The sequence below is a fragment of the Apus apus genome, chromosome 4 (assembly GCF_020740795.1).
Source record: "Apus apus isolate bApuApu2 chromosome 4, bApuApu2.pri.cur, whole genome shotgun sequence".
Taxonomy (NCBI): domain Eukaryota; kingdom Metazoa; phylum Chordata; class Aves; order Apodiformes; family Apodidae; genus Apus; species Apus apus.
The window spans coordinates 103,698,233-103,725,082 of record NC_067285.1 but is presented as its reverse complement, the minus strand read 5'-3'; the positions used below and the strand labels follow the sequence as shown (position 1 = coordinate 103,725,082).

General features: G+C 37.8%; 1 protein-coding gene across 1 annotated transcript in view; it reads right to left on the bottom strand.

The window, feature by feature from the left end:
• The window catches only part of SORCS2 (sortilin related VPS10 domain containing receptor 2), a 559,400-nt gene that overhangs the window by 60,525 nt on the left and 472,025 nt on the right, over nt 1-26,850 (bottom strand). The window contains exons 9-12 of the mRNA XM_051619037.1: nt 16,217-16,396; nt 11,581-11,727; nt 10,912-11,014; nt 2,774-2,850 (exon numbers count right to left, since the gene is read on the bottom strand). Of these exons, the coding sequence (XP_051474997.1) occupies nt 2,774-2,850; nt 10,912-11,014; nt 11,581-11,727; nt 16,217-16,396 (507 nt within the window). The remainder of the gene's footprint in view (nt 1-2,773; nt 2,851-10,911; nt 11,015-11,580; nt 11,728-16,216; nt 16,397-26,850) is intronic.

The following is a 26,850-nucleotide window of genomic DNA, read 5'->3' as shown; positions in this document are numbered from 1 at the left end:
CACAGGAAGGCGTCCAGGCGGGTTTTGAATGTCTCCAGAGAAGGAGACTCCACAACCTCTCTGGGCAGCCTGTTCCAGTGCTCTGTCACTCTCACAGTAAAAAAAAAAATATTCTGATATTCACCTTAAACCTCCTATGCTCCAATTTGTATCCATTCCTCCTTGTCCTATCACTGGTCATCACTGAAAAAAGCTTAACTCCATCTTCTTGATACTCACCCTTTACGTATTTGTAAACATTGATGAGGTCGCCCCTGTCTCCTTTTCTCCAAGCTAAAGAGACCCAGCTCTCTCAGCCTTTCCTCATAAGGGAGATGTTCCACTCCCTTAATCACCTTTGTGGCTCTTGCGCTGGACTCTTTCCAGCAGTTGCCTGTCCTTCTTGAACTGAGGGGCCCAGAACTGGACACAATACTCCAGATGCGGCCTCACCAATGCAGAATAGAGGGGGAGGAGAACCTCTCTTGACCTACTAACCACACCCTTTCTAATGCACCCAATGTTAAATATTATGTTGTGTTAAATATTATGTTATGTTAAATATTCAGAAAAATCTATGAAGAATGGTGAAGCCCCATAGAGCCAAACTGCAGCATCTATTACAGTGGATTAACAAATAGGTCTGGCAAACCTCTGTTAGAATTGTTCCTAGTTTGTTTGATGTTATCTCAGAGTACATGGTTGAATTACACGATCTTTGTTCTTCCTCTCAGTCCTATATCCCTATGAAGCAATACTGTTATTATTTCAGGAAATTTTTAATTAATTCCTTTAACTGCCTTTTCTTCTAAGTCTTATATTTACTTTTCTCCATTGTTATGCCACTCTACACAAGCACAGATTGCTGCTTTTCTGGTCTGTAGATAGTTCTATAAGATGATGTGTGTTGTGTAAGAAAGGAGACAGGCACTCAATATTGACAACCATAAAGTTTCCAAGTAAATGGCTTAAACTCACTTGAAGAGTTGTGCCAAAACATGAGCTTTGCTCTCTTTATGCCAGCTCAGGAAACCTGTAATTTACTAAGTAATTCCCACATCATCTGACTGAAGCCTTATCTTTTGTTGTATGAACTCCAATAGAGAAAGGAAATGCACTGCTTGCCTCTGGAACAACTGTTTGATCATGAGCAGTGAGGCCATAAAACACATACAATAATCCACATTTTCATTTTGATCACATATATTAAGACTGAGTAATCTCTTTCAAAGGCTTCGTAGCAGATTTAATGAAAATAAAGCTAGCAATGGTATTTTTCATTTTGACTGTCATAATGACTGATCAGTTCATTGTTGGTTTTACAGCATGAATCATCATCTTAAGGTCATATTTCATCACATTTAATTTGCCTAGGTGTCTCAAATAAAAAGCAGCAAAAATATGAACTTGGTCCCTTTAATTCTTTTTACTTTTCACCCCAGAAAAACTACAGAACTTTGGCATATGGTGACAAATTATTAGAGAGGCCTCTGTGAAGTATTAGACAACGCTACACCCACAGTAAATCCTAAAAGGCTTTTGCATTTAAACACCTATTTATCATATGCTGGATTTCAAGAAGGAAATAAAAGTTTTTTAAAATTCAAAGGGCATTATAATGACGGAAAGAATGTATTTCTTTTAAAAACTTGTTTTGGCAAGTATTAATGGCACCCTATAATAGAAATATAAGAAACTGTCTCTATATTCCTCTTTAATATCAAACTCCTCTAGCTCAGTAGCACTACTGAGAATATTTGCACACTCGTTCTCAGAAAATAATAAAAAAATTATTTCAGTTGAACACTTAAACACTATTTTAACTGAAACTACATGGTTTTTTGACACACATTGGTCCTTTGAAGACGTTTTTGTTTTTCTCTTGCATATACATTATATGTAGATTCCAGATAATTTTGTGTGTTGTTGCTATATACAAATAGAAAGAAAAATCCCTGTGATTAAGCACTGCTGAGACACAGCAATTTAGGAAAAATTATATAATCAAGGTCAATCCTTAAACTGACATTATGCGTTGGAAGCAGTAGACATCAAGAAATCAGATGTAATTTCAGCTACTACATTAACATTCTTTTTTTTAATAGAATCACAGAATCATTTAGGTTTAAAAAGACCTTTAAGATGATCAAGTCCAACCATTAGCCTAACTCTACCAAGTTCACTGCTAAACCATGCCCCTACACACCGTATCTGCATAACTTTTAAACACATCCAGGGATGGTAACTTCCCTGGATGGCCTGTTCAGTGCTTTGGTGTTTGTAGTCCCAGAATTTATTAAACCATACTAGAAGTAATTCAAAGGTTTACTGTGGGTTTTTTTAATATCTCTTTATGCTTTCTCAGTTTAAACGAAGAACAAAGTTTAAGCTTAAATAAAACTTTGCAAACTACGAAGCAAAAGAATTTCTGCCTTTCTACCTAAATCATGTCTTTTAGCTTGGAATACTTGTACTGGAAGATCTAGCCCAAGTCCACTTTATCATTAGCATAGGAAGACACATTACTAAAAAACAGACTATGTTTTTTATGCAAGATACTTAAAAGGTCTTTCAAGAGACAATAATATTTGAGTTTCAGCAGAACCTGACAGCCTGACCAATTTGTGTCTTTGAAAACACCTTCCTAACCTCCCCAGTTTCCAAGAAAATTGGGGATAATAGCCACCTCTGTCAAAAGCGTGGGTATATAAAGATTACTTAAGCATTAAAAAATACATCACATTTAGCACATGAACATTATTGCCAAGTGTCTTTTATAATTTCTGTTTCCTACCTGACGCCACGTGTTCCCACAGTCAGATGTTATGTACATCTCTTCTTTATACTCCACCAGCTGAGACCCCAGGTTACCTGTCACAGAACAGGAGTAAGAGAGATTGGATCTAGTTCTGATGCCAGACACTGAGAAGCTGGTCAAAGCAAGAACTAAGCTCAGATGATCAGCAGGCTGGCTTCATTTCTGGTAGCACCAGATAAATCCCCTTACATATATGTACATTTTTAAACTTCTTTCTCTACATTGCAAGATGTCTATACGTGGGACCAATGAGGCCAAAACCAACATTTTAGTTTTGTTGCTGTGTGCTTAAAAATTATTAGAAAAGTACACGTATTTAAGATGAAAGTCTGAAACACACAAACTCAGAAGCCATACCTTAACCTTAATCCTATTCCATAAAGTTTTTCCTATTGAACCTTAATTGTTGAAATAAAAAATGTTTTCTTGATAAGACTTTATGAAGTGGTAGCAAAATCTAGAACCCGGAGAAACACACAACACTGGAAAGAAGGGGCAGAGGATTTGAAAAAACATGTAAATAGAAAAGAATCTAAAGCAGAATTATTTTATTTACCTAAATATTGACCAGGAAGCTACTGAATATTTTGACAAAAAGCCCTGAGGAGCAGCAGCTAGCATTCAGATCACTGCAAAGCAAACAGAACTGTGGAAAAAAAGCTCGTGGAAGAAGAATTTATCAGATACAATCCCAAATACTGACATCTCCATCTTTTAACATGTGGTATTTAGAATAAATAGCAAACTTTTAAATCACCAGGGAGTACACAGTATTCTAGGGGAGAAGCAATCTTAGCACAACATTCCTTCTAAATTATATCCTCCAGTGGACTTTGACGTAAATTTATGGTTTTCATCTTTCTACATTAAAAACAAAGTTATCACATCCTCTTAAGCAGGAGAGGTGAGAAAAAAAAATATGTGAGATTAGGTTTGCGGTACAAAATTTCACTTGAGTGTTACAGAAGTAGCTGTTTCTTACCACCAAACCAGATCTGTTTATGCAGAGTGTGCACATTAGTGCTGAATGGTTCCTGAGAGGAACAAGCGTCTACTGCCCAAAATACACACTGTATTTGGACCACTGATGTTGTATGTGTTCCACTGTTCAATGGTATCAGTCCATGTCATTCAACCCTAGATACAACCTAGTCTGGATTAGGATATTCTTTACGTTTAATCAAGGAGTGTACAGGATTTAATTAATGCCTTTTAAATGCACCTAACGTTTTAGAAAATGCCACTGCCCCTTCTTGGGTTTTCATCTTTCCAAACCACTCCATGTTCTCTCATTTATCAAGTAATCCAGCACTGATTTAATTGGCTGTGTCATTCTGAAAATAACACCATATTCCTGTAGACAATGAGGAGATTTGATAAGGTCAGTACAGTGTGGATGAAGATGATGTGGAATGAACACGTAGTTAAGAACCATTTGGATGAAGTAGGCAGATCTTCCAGGCTAAGAAAAAAAAACACCCAACAATTAAGCATGATTAAATTGTGAACATTACCAAACGAGGTATTTCCAAAATGAAAGCTCCACACCTGAATTAAGTTGTATTTTCATCCCAAATACAAATTTATTTAAATCTATTTGGTTTATGGCAATTTTCAAGGTATTATCACTTTGAGTCCTAAAAACCCATCAATCCAAAAATTGAGAAACATGATCTGATTTTCCCATGTTTCACAGATCTCATCAGGAAGTATGACCAGACCTCACCAGCTTTGTGTAGCAAAGATTCATGTGGCTACAAGAAGGATGTATGAATGCAAAATCACTGTCTCAGGACTGAAAGAAAGGGAGGGAGATTTGATTTGCTGTTTATACAAAACATTTTTATGTTGCTATTTTTACTTTTCCTTGTATAGTTTTCATTGGTAGATGTTTCTGTGAATGGATATATTCTTGTGCTTCTGTAATTACTAACAGAGCTTTTTCTTTGGGATGGCTGGGGATAGGAATTCTTATTTCCTTCCTAGAATAGTGTTACTCTCAGTCTACACTCTTCTTTGCACAGATAACTTTAATGAATGCATTGTTAGTTTTGCTCCTGGGTAAATGCTGTTTATTTTACCTCTTTTTACCACATGCTGAAACCTACTTACATGAGTAGGTCTTTATTTTGAGAATTGCTACAGATCTACCCTTTAAACAGTGGCAAATTGCCTCAGCTAATGGAGAATTAGTCTCTAAACTAAATAGCAGCAACTTGTGCTTCATTAGAAAGCTTTTTATATTCAGTTGATATTGTATTGACTGAAAGATATTAGTAACAGCTTTGTTATTGCAGCTCTGTAACAAGTCAGACATGGCTTCTAGTTTTGGTTTTACTGTTATTGCCTCTTCTTGGTAAATGAGCAAAAGGAGTTGGTGGACTCACTTGATAATTACAGAGAAATGCCATTCTGTCAAAAAACACTGCTGATGACAAGCTTAGCACAGAGGCTGGTGTCTTGCTTTGAGAAAAAGGACTTCACTGTTTTTTGACTCCCAAAAGTAGTCCATCCCCAGGCCAAGGGTGAAAGCCCAAAGTTGGTGCATGCAGGGACTTCTGATCGCTGACATAATGTGCATTTATAAAGGCTGCAATTTCCACTGCTTCCAGATTTCTTAGGAGACACAATTATATCACATAATTTTGCTAAGCTTATAAATTTATCAAGCACATAAGAAAATCCTTCCTGTAAGAGAATATAGAACTTTTCAATGTAGTTGAATTTTGCTGCAACTTTATGAAGCAGGTACTGCAGACAATGTCTTGCTGAGAAACAGTGTCAATGGATTCCAATAGAAAAAGCAGGTGAGGCAGCAAGCAGGACACCTGCATCACCAGTGGAGCCAGGGAGGCTCCTACAAAGCCAGAGGGTTCTTTGCAATGGGAAGCTGCCACACAGCCAAATCTCAGAGGTGACAGGCAGAAGGAAACTTCCGTAGGAACACAAAGGGGGGTGTGTTGAGTTTATTAAGCTAAGGATATATTTTAAAGCTGTTAGCTTGAAAAAGGAGAACCGGAATAAAACTAAGTCCTTCAAAGTACGTATCAGACTCACCATAGTGTCATTTGCCAACCTTTCTATCTAACGTGTCACACAAGAGTTATAATTTTCTCTATTTAAAGTTATTGTTTTAACTTTTTTTTTATGTTCTAATAAAACAATAGCTTCAAAGATTCGGGACGTTGCTCTTTTGAAGATATAAAATACAGAGCACAATTTTATTTAAAGGCTCTACCTTGCAGTGTGCCATGCTATCGGATTAAGCCAGCTAACTAGACAATACCATACCAGCTCTAATTCACATCAAATGAAATGCAAAAAAATCCTAACATTAACAACATTACATACAACTACAAAGTCACAGAAGCACTCAAAGTACAGATGAAACATCCTGAAAGTTTCCATGAGTGGAATTATGAACCTTACTTGTGGTGTGGCAGCCAGTAACGTGTGCACAACTGACATCACAATGAAGTGATACAGAAGGTGCAAAACAGCCAAATTAAGCTCAGCCCCAAGACTAGAAGCCAACAGTTAAGAGTTACTAAGTACCATTTCCACCATGTCCTGAAGCATTCAGATTGTACCACACCACTGGTGTCCTCTTTGTCTGGCGAATCACAGCAAAATCTGTGTTCCTTATTACACCTGTGAATGTCTCCAGTAACTCCTCAGGTGTACCACTACAACACCAAAACTTTGCTATAATTTTCTGTCATTTTAGTAGGTCTCTGTTAGATCTCAAAATCCATCTGTGGTAACTATTAAAGGTAATATAATACACTGAAGCAATTCAAGTTCATACTGATAAAGTTACTGCATCTGGAATGGGTAATCAACTGCAGGCTGTAAATGCAATCAACTGCAAGCTATAAACGGTGTAATTTTAACATTAATTTTTTTATCTAAATGGCCTGAAAACTCCTCTGACACATGACACAGAACCTTTTGCCATCTAGCTTCAAGAAATTTTGTCTGTAACACAGAAGTTTCTCAAATCTGTCTTACGTTATACTCTTTTTGTAGCTAACAGGAACGGGAAAGAAAACTTCAAAATATTGTGAATGTTTACTTCAGCTTTGCTTCCCACATTTCTTATCCAGTTATAAACACACTGTTTTTAAAGGCATTTTTAGAGGTTCAAGCTTTCTCCCTAATAAAGGGCTGACATTATTGCAAACACCACGCATAAATTAAATAATGGAAGGGCAGAGACTGTCCTGCAGCCCTGAGACCATCTGGTTTAAAGTAACCAGGTAAAATGACACATTCCATCTTGGCAGAAGTGGCAGTCCCAAAAACTAGAACACAAAGGTATAACTACCCTTCAACATATCTCTCTGAGCTATTTGTAACTTTTTACATGCCATTTTAGCATTTGGTGGCACAGGAATGTGAAAGATAGCAATGTATTTTAGTGATGACCGGTGGCCAGCCAAGGTCTCTGCAAAGGTGGTTTAGCTGGGGAAAAACACCTAGAGACCTCAGGAGAGTAATTAGAAGTTTGTATTTGCTCAGGCATTTTGGTAGGTTTCTACCAGGTCACACAAATACAGGAGATTAGTGTAGTTTACAATTTACTATTCATTTACAAGTTTGAAATGCTACTTACCACTGCATTTACCCCTATTTTTATGTGTGACTTTAGACATGCTTACTGTGAGAAGAAATAATCCCCATACATAACACTTCGATAATCCTTCTAATATGGAAAATCTTTCACAGCCACTTAAATTTAGCTTACAGGCAGATACCTACTCCAAAATGAGAGACAGTCCTTTCCTAGATTACTGGGAATTAATACAGTTGTAACATCCGTTCAGTCCACGCACAATGAGCTAAAATTTCATGGTTTGTAAACTTGGTAGTAGAACAAACATAAAAGCAATTTGTGCTTAAATGTCCCAGACAGACAGTTTTTACCTGGCAAGCTGAAGATATATTTAGCTGAGGGAGCAATTCACACCATCGGAATGGGGGAACATGGTGACACGAGAGCATCTTCACTCGTTTCCCTGTTCCCTCATTCTTTTTATGGTGGCATCCTGATATCCTACTTTAGTGAAAAATTATATAAATTTATCACAATGTATGTGGTGTATTTGGGCCTCATACAACAAAAAGTAATCAGAATTTTTCAGCACTTTCTCAGTTCATGTGAATGTGCAGGACTTACTGCTTGCTTGATTTGCCATCTGGATTGGAAGCTAAGCAGACAACTGTTGTAAACTAGCACCTGAAAAATCTACACTTCTCTAAACATTTTTCATAGAAAAGTCCTTTGCAAGTTTATAGCAAAAATTTACACATCAATTGGCACACATTTCATAGCCAATGTTGTGAGAAATAGAAGCTGTTGCCTAGATTAAAATGCACAAAAATTAAATGTAAATGCAAAATCCTATTACATTTCTTAAAGTGAGCAAAGCAGTTATTTAAAATAACACTTTAATATGTAGCTATAAAATTTAACAATCTGTCTGCACAATTTATATATATACATAAGCTAAAAATATACATTCCCCAGAACTATTTATGCAACTTTAATAGAGTGGAATTTTAATTTGAAAATATGAGTTTTAAAAGATGCAATTTTAACATCTTATTAATGTATTTTTTTCCAAAATGCTCTAGGCAATCATGCTGTTCACCATTTAATTATTTTTTTTAATTTAAAACAATATTCAGTGGCCTCTGTGCTCTGATGTTCAAACACAGTATTCAAATCATCCTTAAGTTAGAGGTTAGGTTTTCCATTCTGACAAGCACGTGTTGTATAAGCTTTCTTTGATGTATCCAAATTCCATGTTAAAAGGATTTTTTTTTTTTCCCTTTTTATTAATATCCACACGGCTCTTACTGAGAAGATGATTTTTTTGGCTTTTATAGTTAGAAACTTTCCTAATTTCTAGTTCTTATCCACTTGTTTGTATCACTTGTTTCTACCCCAAGGTTACACTTTAAGGAAAAAAAAATATAAATATATATATATATTATTTACTGTCCTTTATTTTTCTCAGCTAAAGAGTCTCCTCTTGTAAATATTCTCTATTTCCATCAACTGCCACGTATTCCTTCTTAGCACTTGCTCATTGGTCCAGAAAACTGATGATCAGAATTGTACATCTTCCTATTTACAGGGTTGCTGTACCGTATTTTGCCAGAGCTTTAATATTTCGCTCTCTCCATTGGCAGTTAGTTCCTACTTCACTCTCAGAACATATTTCTCTTTTTCACTGCACAAAGCACTGATGGTTCCCAGACATGCTGTGATCAAGTGACATTCACAGATCTTTATCACCTTCAGTCATTTCCAGAAGATGTGCTTTCCCTATATTTAACAGTGAAATTCCAACAGTGTAATGTGCCCCAAATATTCTAATCTCCATATGTGCTAAAATCCTAGCACTTCTGTTGATTTACATAGGATTATAAATTTCAAAGATCGGGCCAGAAGAAATTCAAGTTCATCGTATGTAAAGTTTTTCTGATAGCAAATGCAAGTTTACAAGGATATCAGGATTACCAGATAAGACTGAACACGTGCACTGACTCCAGATGACTTGAGCAGCCACATAATGTAAAGGCAAGTCAAAATGAGAGTTGATTCAGGTTGTCCTTTGGCAAGGGGATGTAGTTGCTCTTCACGATTTTTAAGACTCCAAAATAAGTCCCTTGGCTCTGTCTGCAACTGCATGACCTTCTACCAGAGAAAGGACGTACTGCACTATTCTTGGACAAATTTTGTTCACTCTCACACCATCCCTCCTAGCGTTCTAGCCAGCTGCTATGAATTACAGAGGCTTTCTACCATTTCTATTACACTACAGGTTGCTCCATAATCAAGTCAATTTTAACACCAGTCCAGTTCGTAACAATACCTGGATGTCATCAAAAAGGCTCCCTCATATTCACCTTCAGGAAGGCTGCTGACAAGTTTACCTACTACTATGGTAAAACAATGTCACAGTAACAAAATCTTGCCCCATTCTAGGAAGAAATTGAGGAGAAAACACTCTTCTCCAACCTGCCATCCCTAATTTCATCTTGGAGAATTGTGCACTTAAACTCCTCAAAACCCAATCAAAAGAAAACAACCCAGTATCTTAAAGGATGTCAGTTCACCACATAAGGTTACAATACAAAAACAGATAAAAAAATAAATAGAAGTAATGGACTAATAAATTGCTACTAGAAGTCATTCAGGTACAGTTTAGTAAGGCTAAAATTTAGAACCTACATTAGAATTAGAGTCCCTTTATGTAAAAAGATCCCCAAGATGGAACTTACATTTTGAAATATTTGAATTCATAAAGTATGAGTTAAAAACCTGATAGAAAGCTACCTACAAGGACACTGGGTACATTCTTAGTCTCATTCTTGTCAGTAAAAACATACCAGCATTTCATCAGGTAGGTCTGCCTCACCTACCACTTAAATAATTTTGAAACAAGGCACAGAAAATTAATTGAAATAGATTAATCACAAGGACACAAAGTAAAACAGTTATGGGAATATTTTTTTGTTATGAGTAGTCAAGACTGCAATGGAATTTCTTTTATTAAATGCCACTTCACAGTGCCGTGGCTCTATATGTATGTTATAATGAAGAAGCCACAACCAGCATTGTTCTCATCACAGAGACATTTGCCTCTTTCATTTCATCTTTCTTTAGGCAAAAAAGGAATGAATAAAAATTCCAAGATTAATTATCTATATCTAACCATGAAGAACGAAGGCTTGGCCACTATTTACATCCATTTATTGGATTTGCTGGGCTATTCATGATGCTGGAGGCCCTACACCCCACTTCTAGGGAAAAACAATGCAGAAGAAATCCTTCAGCCACCATCACTGCTCCATACCACACTAATGAGGAAGGAGATACTACATGGCACAGAGAATCATAATGTATCCTGTTATATATCTGTCCTAGAAGACACAGCTCTGGGACTTCAATTAACTTCCATTAAATTGTTTGATCAAGGGTTATTCTGCAGGGAAAGCCTTATATTGACAATGTTTCTAGGACGGTATTATTGTAAACTGAAAGACTCGATAAAGAACTGCTGCCACATTTCAGGTCTTAAAAATTTATGTCATGCATTCACCTGCTCCCATTATGAGTCCTGGTGCAGTGTCCTTCGTATGGACTGTTCCTGATACATAGGGATTGTCTGCCCAGCGGAGATGGAGGTGAAGGTAGCATTCAGGCTTGTGGGAAAGAAGACAACAGGTATAAAAAACCCAAACTGGCAACAGTTAAGCTACTACAACAATGAAAGCACAGGGAGCAGCTTCAGCAATGCATGTCTTTGTAGAGAAAGAAAATGAGTGTTTCCCATTGAGCCAAAGTCCAGTTCGAAATATCCAATTAATATTAGCTCCTCTGGTGATGTCTGTGTAGTCTGCCAGTATTTCACATAGCACAATCTTGAACTTTACAAAGGGGGGAAGCAGCTCCAGCTCCCCATTTCTGTTACATAGAGAGTGATCAGATCTCTTAATTGGGTCATATGGTTGATATAGAAGAATGTCCTCTTTGTGTCAAAGCTCTACAGCAAGAAATGCAGCATTACAGACAGGGCCATGACTACACACTCTACATGATGACTGGACTAAGAGCTTGTGAAATCACTGCTATGCAAGTACACATGCCTACTAGTTTGGCTGCTAAACTTAGCACAAAGCTCTTGGTCTGCTGGAATTGCTGCACATCCTACCGCACAAATAAGAATTGTGCACTTCAGAGAAAGGATAGGCTAAAAAGAACCACTTACAGGTTTGCAGTTTGTAGGTTTACCATTCATATCAATGTCTGGAGGGTTTAGAAAATCCCAATCACGGCCTTTGTTGTAGGTTATTAGAGTTGTAACTTTCCCATCAATTTTCTGGTTGGCCAAAAAGACTCCTTTTACACCTCTGACCTGGAGCATACAGGAGACAAGAATAATGATCAGCACATACACATGTTTTTCAACAAGGATTATCCCTGACTAGCTGCTCTTTTGTGGCTCTGAACTGTGTGCCTCATGTAGCTTCTCCACTAGGAAAATGAACGATACCTTAAAAAAAATACAGAAGGCAAAAGGATAAGAGGAAAGGGAAGAAAGGTGGAAGGAAAGAATAATTACTAACTGATTTCTATTCCTAAATATTTATAAAAGGATGTACAGTTCTCACAATGGCAGAAGGCTAATCAAATTTCATGCAATTTATACTGCAAAATACAAAAATTATTACAGCATGGCTTTCCTGTACACTGTTAAAATTACAGGTCTGCAATTTTTGAAAATATGGACACCGCTAAAATGTTATTCCACAAAAGATGTAAAGCAATTTACAACAGCAAACTGATTGCCACACTGAAGTCATGTGATCCACATCCTAGAAATTGTACACAACTTGGTTACAATTACAAAACACATATAGTATCCTTTGAAATGACACTGAATTAGGACGCATAACTGTCTTTTGTAGGAGCTGACCCAAATCTACAGAGCATAAGAACATTCCACCGATTATGGTAACAGCCTAGAACTTGGAAATATACTTACATTTAGACATACAGACATTTTAATACCTTGCTCTCTCATGAGCTCCTTCTTCCTTAAACCCAGGCATGTGTGGTTGGCTTACTTGTTCAGGATACTGAAAGCTCAGATTCAGCTCCAAGTGAAACATTCTATAAAAGTCAGCCACTTTGCAGTGCAGGTGAGAAAAGGAAGGGGAGGGGAGAAATGAGAAACCTGCTTTCTTTACTTTCAAAGCATTTCCATCTTGCTGGGGCTTTATTACATATTCTGCCTTCTAGAGATGGCACAGCCATGAATACAACTGAAAAGCTTGGCAGTTCAAACATTTACGTGGGAAGGTAGACTTCGAGTACAATTTCTGTACACGCCTTTCTTCCAGCAAACACATTATTAAATATTTACACAATAATTACATTAAGGACTGCAACTAATGACTCCCTCTTCATTTGTGGATGGCAAAAATGCTGCATCATTAATATTTTTGCTTCCTTTCTCTCTGTTTTTCTCTCCTTTTTGTTTAATGAACATCTAATAATTCCATATAATAACTGAATTGGACTCAAGACTAAAATTTTTCTCCATTCCCACTCCCAACTTTAACCTAACCAAGTGTTAGGGTAACTTCTCCTCTCTAGAATATGGGACATATTTGAGTGTATCAGACAAAGAAAGGTTGTGAAAAAAAAATATCTTCCAGTGTCTGTTAACCTCTGCCACTGCTGCTGTAAAAGATAAAAGCAGACCAAACTTCAGCAGTTCTATTTTGAATAAAAGGCATAAACCCTGCTTGAAATAACAAATAAGTTTCATGCATCTATCTTCAGAGCAAGTTTAGAAGCATGATGTTTTGAACAGTGCATTAGCTTAAAAATAACAACTGATACAAAATTACAGTGTGTAAAAAATGACAACTTTAAAACACCTCTGCCCCCCAGTAGCATTTTCTATCTTATTTGTCCTATGACCCATGCAAATACATGCCCGACTCCTTCTGTAATACTTTAAATGCTGCATTCCAAATCTACCTTCTGGATTCTACTGTGATGCCAAGACACCCAAATTCTTCTGTAATTCCTACTCCTTGACTGAGTTCCCTAAACTAAAATCGGGAAATCAGTGTCTTTCTTGCAAGAAGGGAAATTCACATTAATAATAAGGTGCTATGGAGAAGAAGACATTTAAACATTGTAGTGACTCTGATGAGCAGCCCAGTAGCTACACAAGACAGATGAACACAGAGAAATTGATAAGTATCTTTCCTTTGATTTTCCTTGGCTTTTTGGATTAGTTCTCGAAGCACCTATTTTCCACAACAGTTCAGGGGTTAGTGGTTGCCCTGTACTCTTAGAAAAGCACTTTGTACCTTAAAAACCTATTTTCTAAGAGGGCTTTCTACTGTGACTATATATTCTGTGACACATTAATTGCTGCATTGTTACATTACCGATTTTACAACCAGACAATATTCTGTATTAGTTGGTAGCAAAAAGCACAGTGTTTTTTAACAGCAGTTACTGAAATACAAGAAATACAGCTATATAATAGAAGATTCTGGTTAAAATTTAAGTGTATATAATTTGTTCTTTGGGGAAGAAAGTGAACTGCAACTTGTGTAGCTCTCATCTATAGAAGCAGTCCTAAAAAGAGCCAATCTAGAAGTGTTACATTACATGTCCATTTTGCAAATACATCTGTGTCAAGTTTATGATAGGTTCACACTGGCAGCACTCCATATGATGTCAAGGACACACTCCTCTTGTACAGTCATAAACTTCAAGGGCATACTTCTTTTGGACAGCCAATACCTTTCTTTCTCTTTCCTTCTTTGAAAAAGCATTGTGGAATTCTTCCCCTTTCATAGAGACAACATGAAAAAAATCACAGTGCAAAAACCAGATAAAGCATATAATAGAAAATGAATGCAGATAGGTAGAATTCTGTAGAAGATTTTATAGCAGATGAACAAGTAAAAGATGAAGTGAGGGAAGCAGAAGATAATAAAGATGAACAGTGCAAATTTTAAGGAGAATTATGCACTGGTAGAAAGAGAAATTGCCAACCACTGAGAACTGATTGTGTTGCACTGAGTATTCCTCTTCCGAAGATGGGATACTTGCATTAAAATGCCCTGAGAGAAAAACCAGACAAGACGAAAAAAATCCCATCTTCAAGGACTGCAATATGTTATATTTAGTAGTTATTTTGTATGGTGTGAATAATACACACATTACCTGTAGGTAGGAGTACCCAATCACATTCTAGTAAAGAAGATGAACACTAATTATCATACAAGCTAACCACAAGTTGTAGGTTTTCTTACTGTAAGCAAATAAAATTGTTTGTTCTCCTGCAATTCAACTCTATTCCAAAAATAACTCTAAATAATTTAATTGTATGGCTCCATATGTATTGTCTTTCCATTACTCTTTATCATGTGTAACGCTACAATTTGATCCAAGACACAATAATCTAGGATCTCTCTTGCATGCACATTATCAAATATGCCCTCAGTAACATTCTGGAATCATCAGTGAAACTGAATTAAGTAAATAACTCTTGCAGACAGAAGGATAGCCAGGGGGGGCATCTCCGTACAACTTATCTGAAATTACATGTTGAAGCAGGGAGAACAGTTGCACCCAACTCCCTTTCAGCTTTGCATCCTGCAGGAGTGACTCGGAACAAAGAGCTGGAAACTACTGTTCTCAAATCACCCTATGGGAATGTGGCTAAACACTGTGTAGCTTCACTCATTAAGAAGCCTAATTTCTAAAAAGGTAGAGTCTAGTAAACAATCATTGGTAATGATACACCTTTTTGTTTTAATGCAGCCACTTAGAAAGAAAAAGCTAAATAAAGATGGAGGAGATAAGGGGGAAAAAACTACTCTCATGTTCCCCCACAAAGAAGAGTTTAATTACAGCCATTTAACAGCTCTGTAAGTGTACGGCTTGTACCCTGAATTACTACAAACCTTTTCCAGAGAAGTTTGCTGCCTTTATAAAGATTTTTTTTTTTTTTTTTAACGTCAGGGAGATTAGAGAATAACAGTGGTGTCACGAGCCAATGCCACGGCGAAAAGATGGACTGTTCCCTACAAGTGGCCAAACTGTGTCAGACCAAAGGTCCATTAGTTTAATATTCTAATCATGGCCAGTCCTACACAATACAAGAAAGAACAGCACCATAGCAAATTTACACTTTATTACATTTAAATGTCATCATCAATAGGAACAGAATTAATAACGGTTTGTGCTACGCTTCCAAAATGCTATATTCTTCATTTTTATTTTGCCAAAAATGCACTCATGTCAAAAAACAGGATAGATTTGTTTTCAGGACAGTTTGTCTCACAGCAAATGCTGTTGGCAAAAAAACATCTACTGAAAGCAAGTGAATTTTCTGTCCAATACCTAATTTTGTTGGCTCTTCTCTTGTCAGAGCTAACACAACCTTGCACAATGCCCTCAGGATTACTATATAAGACCTTACTGGCTGAAAGGTGTCCTGCTCTAAGCCAGGAAGCATATCACTGCGTCACCTAGAAGAAAAAAGTTCTATGTAGGCAGCTGTATGATGTCTTACTTAATAACAAATTGTGCTGCCGGCTTCACACTCAATATCTTTAAAAAAAAAACCCAGCCAGTTCTGGTTTTGCCAATCCGTAGGACCCCATACCAAGAACCTAGCTCTTAGAGCACACAATACATTAGCAAGACAAGAGGGAAACATGAAAGTAGCAACAAGAAGAGAAGAATCCTGGCATTTTTATATTAAAGGTAACTGTGAAAATATATTAATGCAGGGTTATTTATACTCAATTGAAAAAAACCCACAACATCCAACCAGACTATACACATTGGAAGAGGTATAGACCTACCTCCAGAATATCTATCAGGACATTCTCTTCCGGCTGCTTTGTGCTCCGGACATTCTCCAGCAGGAGAGAGTAGTAAATGCCCTGGGGGTCTGACTGGTACAGGTTGTATGTGTCTGTCTGGTACCACTCCTGAACAGCCACAAACACCTGGTTTTCATCTGTACTGATAATCTGTAAATCCTATAGAAAAATAAGACATAAAATCAGTCACTTTCACATCCTTTCTATTTTACAAACAGTAAGTCATCCAGGAGAGCTGAACACAGGGGTGGGGAGAAGCATTTAAAGTTTCAGTGACAGCAACATCTCAACATAACTGTAATCGATAGGCTGCATCCCACCACTCCAAGGTGGTCAGTCACTGCCTTCTGGCTGCAGAGCACAAGCCAGCTTAACGAAGACCAAAAATCATGAATGTGCAAAAGCTGTGATCTGCTTTCACTTTTATGGAAAACGACTTATTGAAAAAAGAAGGAAAAAAAAGGAAGAAACAATAAATTATTTTCTGAGATCTGGATGAGAGTCAATGAAAGACTGAAACAACACACAGAAAGCTAATCTAAGAAGTAATCCTCAGGCACCTACAGAATTAGTAACCATTTTGTCCAGGGTAAAGCATAACATAGCACAAAGAAGATCAGGTAACATTTACAGCACTTAAACATAGAAGTAGTACATATCATGCACACTGCTCATGTATATCGTAATACAAAACACTAATTTATCTGTGTACACAGAGCCATTTAAATATTCAACAGTAATAATATGAAAGTTAACATCCTGCATTCATTTATCAAGAATTTCAGATGTGAATATTGTAATAGCTTTATTTTCACTTTACCCAGCTTCTTTCTCTCCAAACTTTTCAGACAAAAAATGCACAGCTGAGGAAAAAAAAAAAAATTAACACTAATCTTAAACAGAATAAATAAATCTGGAACAAGTAACACTGAACTAATCTTAGCAAACAGAGAAAAAAAGGACATGAGCTTGCAATAGGATACAGCAGCATAAAGGCAGGTGCTTGGGCTTCATATGAAATGACATCTAGTTATGGAGATTGAAAGTCTGTAAACTCTTTATAACCTTGATACTTAACTGACAAACTGTATACAGTTCTGGTCACTTTATTACTTGAAAAATAACTAAGATGATGGAGTTTGTATGAAATAAAGCTACCAAAATGTCAAGAGAATATGAGTTCGGGAAAAATAGGCTTAAAAATATATATCAAGAAAATGACTTTGTTTTCTCTAAGAGAGAAATAAAACAAATTAAAAATCCAGTTAAGACAGAAGAAAATGTGAGTAACACAGAGAAACAGTGAATACTTGGCAAGACATGGCAGTCATGCTTTAGGTAACATGCATGATGCAATTGAGACATTTAGATTTTAAAAAAGACATTAACAAAAATAAATACACTGTAAGGATTTCTAATACGAACTAAAGATGGTGATTAATTAACTAATTATTGAGTTAAAGTATTTTTACATATCTGACACATCTCAACACAAAAGAACCCAAGGAAAGCTTCCTATCAATGACAGCTCGATGCTATTTTTTAAGACTTTCTTGTTGAACTGTGTATTCAAATTGATTTTTGTTTTGCACTCCCATTAATAGATCTCTTTTCTCTTGTAGTCAGATATTACTCAGGAACAGAGAGTCCATCAGAACTTTAATTCTTTCCATCTGAGTACAAAATAGTAACTGTTCTGACACAGAAATGCCAGGGAAACACAGTAACTGATCCCAACAGGTTTTTAGAAAGTCTCTTACATGTACAGAAGGCTTCATCTCCTGTCTTAAATATATGGCTGGGTAGCCCACATGACACCACATTTAATACTGTATTAACCTTTTCTTTTGTAGTGTGAGGAAAGCTTCCATAATTATCCATTAGGTAAGGATGGAAGTGAAATAGAATGAAACAAGAAGAGGGGTTTTTTTTTTTTCACCTGAAAACCTCTAGAAAACCCTTACGCTTCTGTGATGCTGGGAGCTTTCAGCAAATTAATAATCTACATTATTGCAATAAAAAAATTATACAGTGCCACAAACAAACACAAAACTCCAAGGAATGCAGGTTCCTTGCCCCACGTGCTGGTGGGGCAGCAGTGGCTGTATGGGTTGCCCACGGTGGCAGAGACAAAAGCTGGGTGACGGGCACAGTTTGTGGTTCTCCTGTTTCAAGGTGTGGTAGGAGCTGCTGAGTCAGCAGAAGCAGTGCACAAAGAGCCAAAGCACGTGGTGCAGAAGAACAGAAAGGTTAATTTTGGGCAGACTGGAGGGATGTGGTGAAAGAAAGACTGTAGACATTTACTGCAACAAATGAGAGTTTACTATTCTCTTAGCAGCGACTCTTACCAAGAAAGAGCTTTGCACACTCAGACTGCTGGATGCCAGTTGTTTTGGAGGTAAGAACGTAACAGATCTTGGTTTTAGCAAGTGAAAGTGCCCTTCTGTTACCTTAAACTTTGTTCCTTCCATTCAGAATTCACACTTTCAGATTTCCAGTTCAGCCTTACTGCTATTTTCCTTCCACAGTGATTTCTCTCAAGAAGAAAATCCATCCTTCAGTTACACAACTTTGAAATAATTCTGCACAACACTTTCTGCCCAAAAATCCTCTGGGAAAACTAATTGACAAAGTAAGGAAAACTGCAAATTTCCTGTCTGAATCTCAAATTTCTCTTTTAAAATCGTGGATTACAGAGACTGCTGAAAATCTACTAACTTGTAATGTCATTCTTGTACTATTCCTATCCTGAAAAGCTGAATTTTAAAAAAGGAAGAGAAATTGTCAAATACAGAGGCTGGGTCTTCAGTGTGCCAAGTTCAGCCCTGCTCCCCAATGCTCAACAGATGGCAAGCACAAGGATGGGATGTCAGCAAGTACTGCTAGACAGAACTTACTGTCACTAAAGAGTTAACTAGTAAGGACATCTGAGAAACAAGAAGTATCTTGACTGAGGGAATGCAAGTGTTTATAGCTTCATCTAATTCATGGCCACAGATACTACTTTAGACTGTAATCTCAGCATATCCTATAAGGAAAGCATTTAATCTTTCTTGATTTCATGCTTGGATGACTGCAATTGCCTTCTTGCTGGACCTCTTGCTTTCTCTCTCCACATTCTACAGGCTACTCCAAGTCTGGCTGATAATTTCATTTTTTTCTGTAATTATGCTGTTCACACATGACTTATTCAAATTACTTTATAAAGATCTTCTTTTCTGCTGTTAGAGATCTTCAGGATTTGGAACATTTCTTACTGTCACTAGTCAGAGTAAGTTTATCCCCAGGCTGCTTTTTTGTATACATTGAGTATTTGAGCTCTTGTGCTTTTCTTTCATTTTCACACTCAAATGAAAGAATCCATGCACTTTCAGGTGTCTCAAGGCTGAATCTCTTTCCAGATGTGTTGCAGCAACCATGTTGTTTCCTCTGTGATGCTCCCATTCCTCCATGGGCATCCTTTCTCTCATCTCTGCTATTTGTGCTCTGCCATGGCTGCTCTCTTCAATGTCTTGCTGACCCAAGCATCCACGCTTTCGCTATTCTCAATTCCCTCTTGTTTTTGCAAAGCTTGCCAATGGTAACTCATATCAGGAATAGACTGTGATTCCCAAATACCAGTATTTTCCATTAACTTTATCTCATCTTCTTATGTTGTCAACTCCTGTACAGTTCTGAAATGCTATGAGCTGTATTGTCCGTAAGTCCTTTTTTCTTAACCTCTAAAACCCCATGAGATTTCTCTGTTTGCCACGGTGCTTCCCATGCAGTATATGCTGCAGATTCCTTTGTCACAGTGTTTCCTTCATTCTTGTGTCTTTACTGAGTAACGTTACATCACACTAAGCACAGATGTCTTTGCATTCATCAGTAAAAATATGTGGAACCACTCACAGGTTCAAGACAGTGGCCAATCAACCTAGGGCCAGGTCTACCTACGAGTGTAACCAAAGAAGTCTGCAAAGCTCTCTAAAATGCATTATACAATCAATTCCATGGGGTTACTTTTTTATGGGTGGGCAAGAGTATACAGAAAACAGCCTTCAAATAATATAAAAAGCCACCCCATTGAAAATGGAATAAACTTCTAAGTCTACCTGGAATTAAATACTAGGCACAACTGCCTGTTTTGTTTTTAATTCAAGAGCTATAATTTCTAAACTATGCTAAAAAAAAGTAAACCATTTTCAGTTAAATATGAATTTCAACAGGATCATATAATTAGAATTAAAGGCAGCTGGAAATCTGTTGATCACAATTACTTTCCTACAAAAATGCTAAATTAATCCTGAAAGTGATCAAAGACTACGTAGTAAAAACTGGTATGATTAAACAAGGCATCCAGTGACAGGTCATAACACACCTGCTCTCTCAGGGACTTGCAAGCTGCTATGTTTGTACCTCATATCAGTAGCAGAGAACACAATTATTTAAAAAAACAAACCACAAATATAGTTTCAAAGTGATGCTAGATATAATTAGATACGCACAGAAGACCAAATTGTGCTAAAATGTGAGCACTACTTCTAAGAAACATCATATCACATGGACAGACCTGGTCTATTAAGCAAAATACATGAGTCTTTCATTGAAAGATCTGTGCATGATCAGCCATGCAATGGAGAGCAAGCCCCCAAGAACTCCTTCGGCAAGTACAGTGTAAGGATCAAATATTACTTCTTAAAACATCCACACTGGTTTTAAGAATTATTTTTTTACTTTTAACACACAGATACCAACATGATCAATTCAATATTTTTCAAAATGTATCTGCTTTTAATGCAGTTGAGTCTGTTGTCACTGAAAGCTGAATGAACACAAAACATAAAAAAAATCTGTCAAGAAGCCCAAAAGCCCAAAACAATTAAAAGAGTTGGATTTTATGGGAGCTGAGGATAGGAGGGAGGAATGACAGAGGCTTAGAGAAAGAAGGAAAGATAAATAAATAGTTTTCACTGTCCGATACCATCCATACTTAGTAACTCACCAGCCAATAGGTCTGCTAATACTTCACAGAATTTTATATTCAAGATCTGCTCAATATGATTTATTGTATTATTAAGAGTACACAGGAGGACAATGAAGCTGGTGAAGGGCCTAGAGAAAAAAGTCTTATTAAGAACACTTGAAGGAGCTGGCAATGTTTAGTTTGAGAAAGAGGAGGCTGAGTGGAGACCGCATCAGTCTCTACCATTACGTGAAAGGCCATTGTAGAGAGGTTGGTGCTTGTCTCTTCTCAAAGGTAATTAGTGACAGAAGAAGAGGGAATGGCTCTAGCTGCAACAGGGCAGGTTTAGACTGGACATTAGGAAATTTTTTTTTCACAGAAAGAGTGGTTAGACACTGGAATAGGCTGCCCAGGGAGGTGGTTGGGTCACCATCCCTGGATGTGTTTAAGGGTTGTTTGGATGTGGTGTTGGTGGACATGGTTTAGGGGAGAACTTTGTAGAGTAGGGACAATGGTTGGACTCGGTGATCCCAAGGGTCTTTTCCAACCTGAATAGTTCTGTGATTCTGTGATTCTAAGTGTGATAAGAAACCTTATGACCCAAATAAATACAATTACACACTGAAGACAGAGAATATCAAAGATGATAAGAATCATACGGCAAGCCAGTGCTGCTTTGTGCAGTAACATGCGTTGATGACATAGGAAACATAAAATCAAAGAATCACACAACGGTTTGGATTGGAAGGGACCTTAAAGATCATCTAGTTCCAATCCCCCTGGAAGGGCAGGGACACCTCCTACTAGACCAGGTTGCTCAAAGCCCTGTCCAACCTGGCCTTGAACACCACCAGAGAGGAGGCATCCACAACCTCCCTGGGCAACCTGTGCCAGTGTCTCACCACCTTCACAGGGAATAATTTCTTCCCAATATCTAACCTAAATCTACCCTCTTCCAGCTTAAAACCATTACCCCTTGTTTGTTCCATCACTACAATAAACAGAGAATCACAAGGAGTAAACGTATCAGAAGTGCAACAGATGTAAGCACACAAGACTGAGGAGTTTCAGCCTTGACCTCCAGTTGCACTACATTTATACCTCTGTAATCTCTTAAGTACAATCAAGGTAACTGGATGGCACATATCCCAGAGATAATCTCCCTAATCTTCCTCTCCTGGCTGAGTAAAATGGTGCAAGGAGAGAAATCAATAGTAAGTTACACTGCAAAGAAAAGAACAGTTCCTTGAATCCACCTGGGATGGATTTGTAGGACCAGGGAGTCAGAGAGCTGCAACACCTGAGATTCCCTGGCTAGTGCTGTGACACTGCCCAGCAAAGGGGTATTTCCACTGCATCAGAAGCCACTATCTGTATTTCTACTGTTTCCCTTTACTCTTTGTTCAACAGCCACTCCAATGGGCTTTCAGAAGAGAAACAACCTCAGCCTAAGCCTCCCCAGGTGATGAATGGCTGATTTGGCAAAGGGGCCACCCTAGCCCACATACAAGTCTTGTTAAGTGAGCTCTTACAGACTCACTACTTCATAATCCAACCAGCACACAGCCAGAGCCTCAAGGTAACTACTGGCAAAAGGACAGCATGAGTCTTTCCTGCTATTTCTGCTGTTAATGAATGAACCCATTTCAGGAACCCTTGAAAAAAGTTATCATAAGAGGGAACTTGACAGAGAAGGGAATACATTCTTCAAGAGATTGATGCCTGTTTAGGGAGAAAGAGTAAAGCTGCTCAAAATATTTTACCCTTGATAGTGTTATATCTATTATTGGAGGCAAGGAAGAGGTGGACCTGTTTGAAGTGCCTCAGAAGGGCACTAGGCACTAGGGTGCAGTGGGCAAGAACTGTATAAAAATCTGGGACACTATGGGTGCATTTGAAGCACTTCCCCACCAGGAACCACTTCCCCACCGACGACATCGCTGGACCGTGGTGGTAACTATGCTCTCGCTTGCTGTCCTCTGTATCTCTGCTTTCTCCTTTCTTTTCTGTCTCTGTTTTCCTCCCTGTCCTATCCGCTCTAGGGACTTTGCTGTGTTACTCTAATAAAAGTTTGTTGTGCGTGTGACATCTGACCTCGTTTGCGTCTTAATTTTACCATTTGGGATCACCTTTAATAAAAAAGTGCCACGTATCCGAATACCGGATCGTGACACAGCTGCATGACTCAATGTAGTGTCAGTAGCAAACATGCTACTAAAAAAAAAAATTATAAAAAATATCTCAACATTGGGCAAAAAAAGCTAGAAAAGTTTTCTGAATTCTGTTCAGTAGATGGCCCATAATGGCTCTGCTCTCTGTACACATACAGAGCTATGACATGTTACAAACAGGGGATCTAAGTGGCACTGTGGAGTTGGAGCCCAGTAACAGCACAGGTAAAGCTTGGCTGGAAACTGCTTTTAGCAGCCCTTAATTCACAAGTATGGAGGCCTTGAGATATGTCCAATGACAAACATTTACTCTTTTCTAGGTTTCTCTGTGGGGGTACATTTGGACAAATACTGACACAAAACAATATAAAACAATTGAAAAAAGTTTTTTTTTCAGATTTTCAACCTCTTCATATCAGAAGGGAAAAAAAAAAGTAAAAAACATTTTAAATTACTCATTCTGGACACGTTCATTCTATCTCCATTAAAAAAAAAACACCACAAAACACACCCGTGCTGCAAAGGAATAACATCTGAAGAGCCCAGCATTATTTCCTGAGGCTGGAGCCAGGTTTTCCAGCTCAGCTCTCCTAATGTTAGACATATAATTGACCATCCAGTAGTATCTTCTGACTCAGCTGCAAGTTTTCCTTCCTCATACACTATCACTGCTTAAAAACTCTGGCCAGTGACATGAAGCACTTTACAGAAAGCACTTGGAAAGTGATTTTTTGAAGCCTAATTCAATTCTTTTGAGAAAAAAATAAATATAGCATATTTCAGATCCACTTCATCTCCTGGTTAGGCAGAACCTAATACTTAAAAAAACCCGACACTCAATTCTTTCAATGGCTATTGTTTTTAAACAAACATAATAGCCAAATTCTTTGCAAATTCTTTCATTCTGTTAATCTCCTACTACCATAAAAGCAGCAACTCCACAGTCATGTGTTCTAGATACACTCTTAATGTGACAATGTCTTTGCTGACACCCTCGCTTCTTTGCAAAATTTAATCAGTAATTTGTTCATATGAATATTTTCCATTCTGTACAAACTGGCTTGGAAGCCAGTTTGATGATTCTTACTGAAATATGGTGTGGCAAAAAAATTCAGAGCTCTGTTCTTATTTACTCCAGTATTTAAAATTTCTGCTGTTATGTGAAGGTACCAAATCAATTAAGGAAAAGTATCCTTGCCAGAAGAGGTTAAAATGTCTTGCATTCATGACTGCTCTAATGAATGTCTGGCTTCAGCTCTGTTTGGTGCAGATATCCAAGAAAATTCTCTTGGAGGCATCATGAAAATGCTAAGGAGATACAGTTTATTTAGTTCCACTCATTGGATACTGCCTGAACTAGGAAAAACACAAGAACATCCTTTTCCAAATGACACAGCCATCCTATTCTTAGCTTGCTATTGACACTATCCAAAATGAAACTATTAACTTCTAATTTACTTAGTCAGTCAAGCCTGGAGCTAATCTGCTTAGCAAGTTAAAAAAAAAAAAAAAAAAAGACAAATAAACAAAAAACATCTTTCCCAAGACAAAGAATTCAGCACGCCACATTATTACAAACAATCCCAAACTATGTATGGCAGAAATACTACTGAGTTGAAACTGAAATTTTTCGAGTATGTCAGAAATGCACTCAGTAAGAGCATATGCCCAGTAAACTAAGCATCCTTTGCAATGTAATGGATTTCAAGGCTGAAAGTGATTACTGGATCACTTAGTTCACTCTCTGCTACCTTTCCAACCAGAGAATTTCCAACAATTATTTCTGTATATTTTATAAGATGCAGAAGGAGCTAATAACTTATATAAGGTTAGAGCAAATCTCCCAGAAAGGGAGACAGGAAAAATTAAAAACATAAAATATCTGTCACTTTCCTTGGCATTTTTTCAAATACATAATCATCAACACCATTAAGAAGTTAAGCTCAGTTTTTAATTTGAATGCATCTGGATTCAGCTCCTAGCTATGGTGAGTCTTCTCTACTAAAGTGCTTTTAAGACTCCATATTTTCTCCCCATGAGGAGGCTTCTTCAACAACAGTCAAGTTGTCTCTTATCTGACTTTTTGAAAAAGAAAATATGAAATTTTTTTTGCAGAGTAATTTTTTCAATTATATTGCTACACTGATCTTGTTTATAGTGCTGTCTTGCAAACACAACACAGTTCATAGTGAACTGCAGAAGAACAGTAGAAATGAATGACTGGGGAGGACTTTTAAAACTGTTTTTTCTGCCAAGGAAAGCTCCACGGCATAGAGATTTAGGTCACATGCTGCATGTCATGTCTTCAGCCCTCCCATAACATTTGCTGCTTTTCACAGCTGATGCAAGCTCACCTACGACCAGCGTGGATGCCTGCAAGACAATAGTCTCACAACCTTCACCCATTTATTGAGATGTGTCAGACAGCTAAATCTGAACCCAGATTAACACGCCTTGTGCTGCCATTTTTATATTTAAATCAGAGGCATGGGTCATTAAGGAGGTATAGAATTATAGAATCATTAAAGTTGGAAGGGGCCTTAAAGATCATCAAGTTCCAACCCCCCTGCCATGAGCAGGGAACCCTACCAGTAGATCAGGTTGCACAAAACCTCATCCAACCTGGCCTTAAAAACCTCCAGGGAAACTCATAGAATCATAGAATGCCAGGTTGAAAGGGACCTCAAGGATCATCTGACCCAACTTTTCTAGGTAGTACTACTATTTCTATCAGGTAGCTCAGCACTCTGTCAAGCTGAGACTTAATCTTGTCCAATGTGGGGGAATCGACCACTTCCCTTGGGACACTATTCCAATGTTTGACACCACCAGTGTACTCATGGTGAAAAATTCACCTCTTGTGTCTGATTGGACTCTCCTCAGGAACAACTTGTGCCCATTACCCCTTGTCTTTTCCGTGTGACTCCTTATAAATAGGGAATCCCCATCTTCTTGGTAGCCACCCTATAATACTGGAACATAGTATTAAGGTCTCCTGGAAACCTTCTTTTCTCCAGGCTGAACAAACCCAGATTTCTCAGCCTCTCCTCATATGGCAGGTCCTCCAGTCCTCTAATCATCCTTGTGCCCCTTCTTTGGACCCTCTCCAGCCTGTTTGTGTCTCTTTTGTAGAGCAGGGACCAAAACTGAGTGCAATACTCCAGGTGTGGTCTGACAAGCACCAAGTAGAGCGGGATGATGACTTCTTTATCTCTGCTGGTGATGCCCTTGTCGTTGCAGCCCGGCATCCTGTTGGCTTTCTTTGCTGCTGCAGCACACTGTTCACTCGTGTTGAGCCTGTTATCGGCCAAGACACCCCGGTCCCTTTCCACAGGGCTGTTTTCCAGCCAGGTTGATCCCAGTCTGAACTGCACTTCTGTCTCTCTCAGAAGATTTCTACCCTTATATGTCCCAATGGACAACATTTTCATCACGAGTTATAGTCAATGCTTGCACTAACGTGCTGCCACTTCTTTAGGAAACTTGCTGTGGAC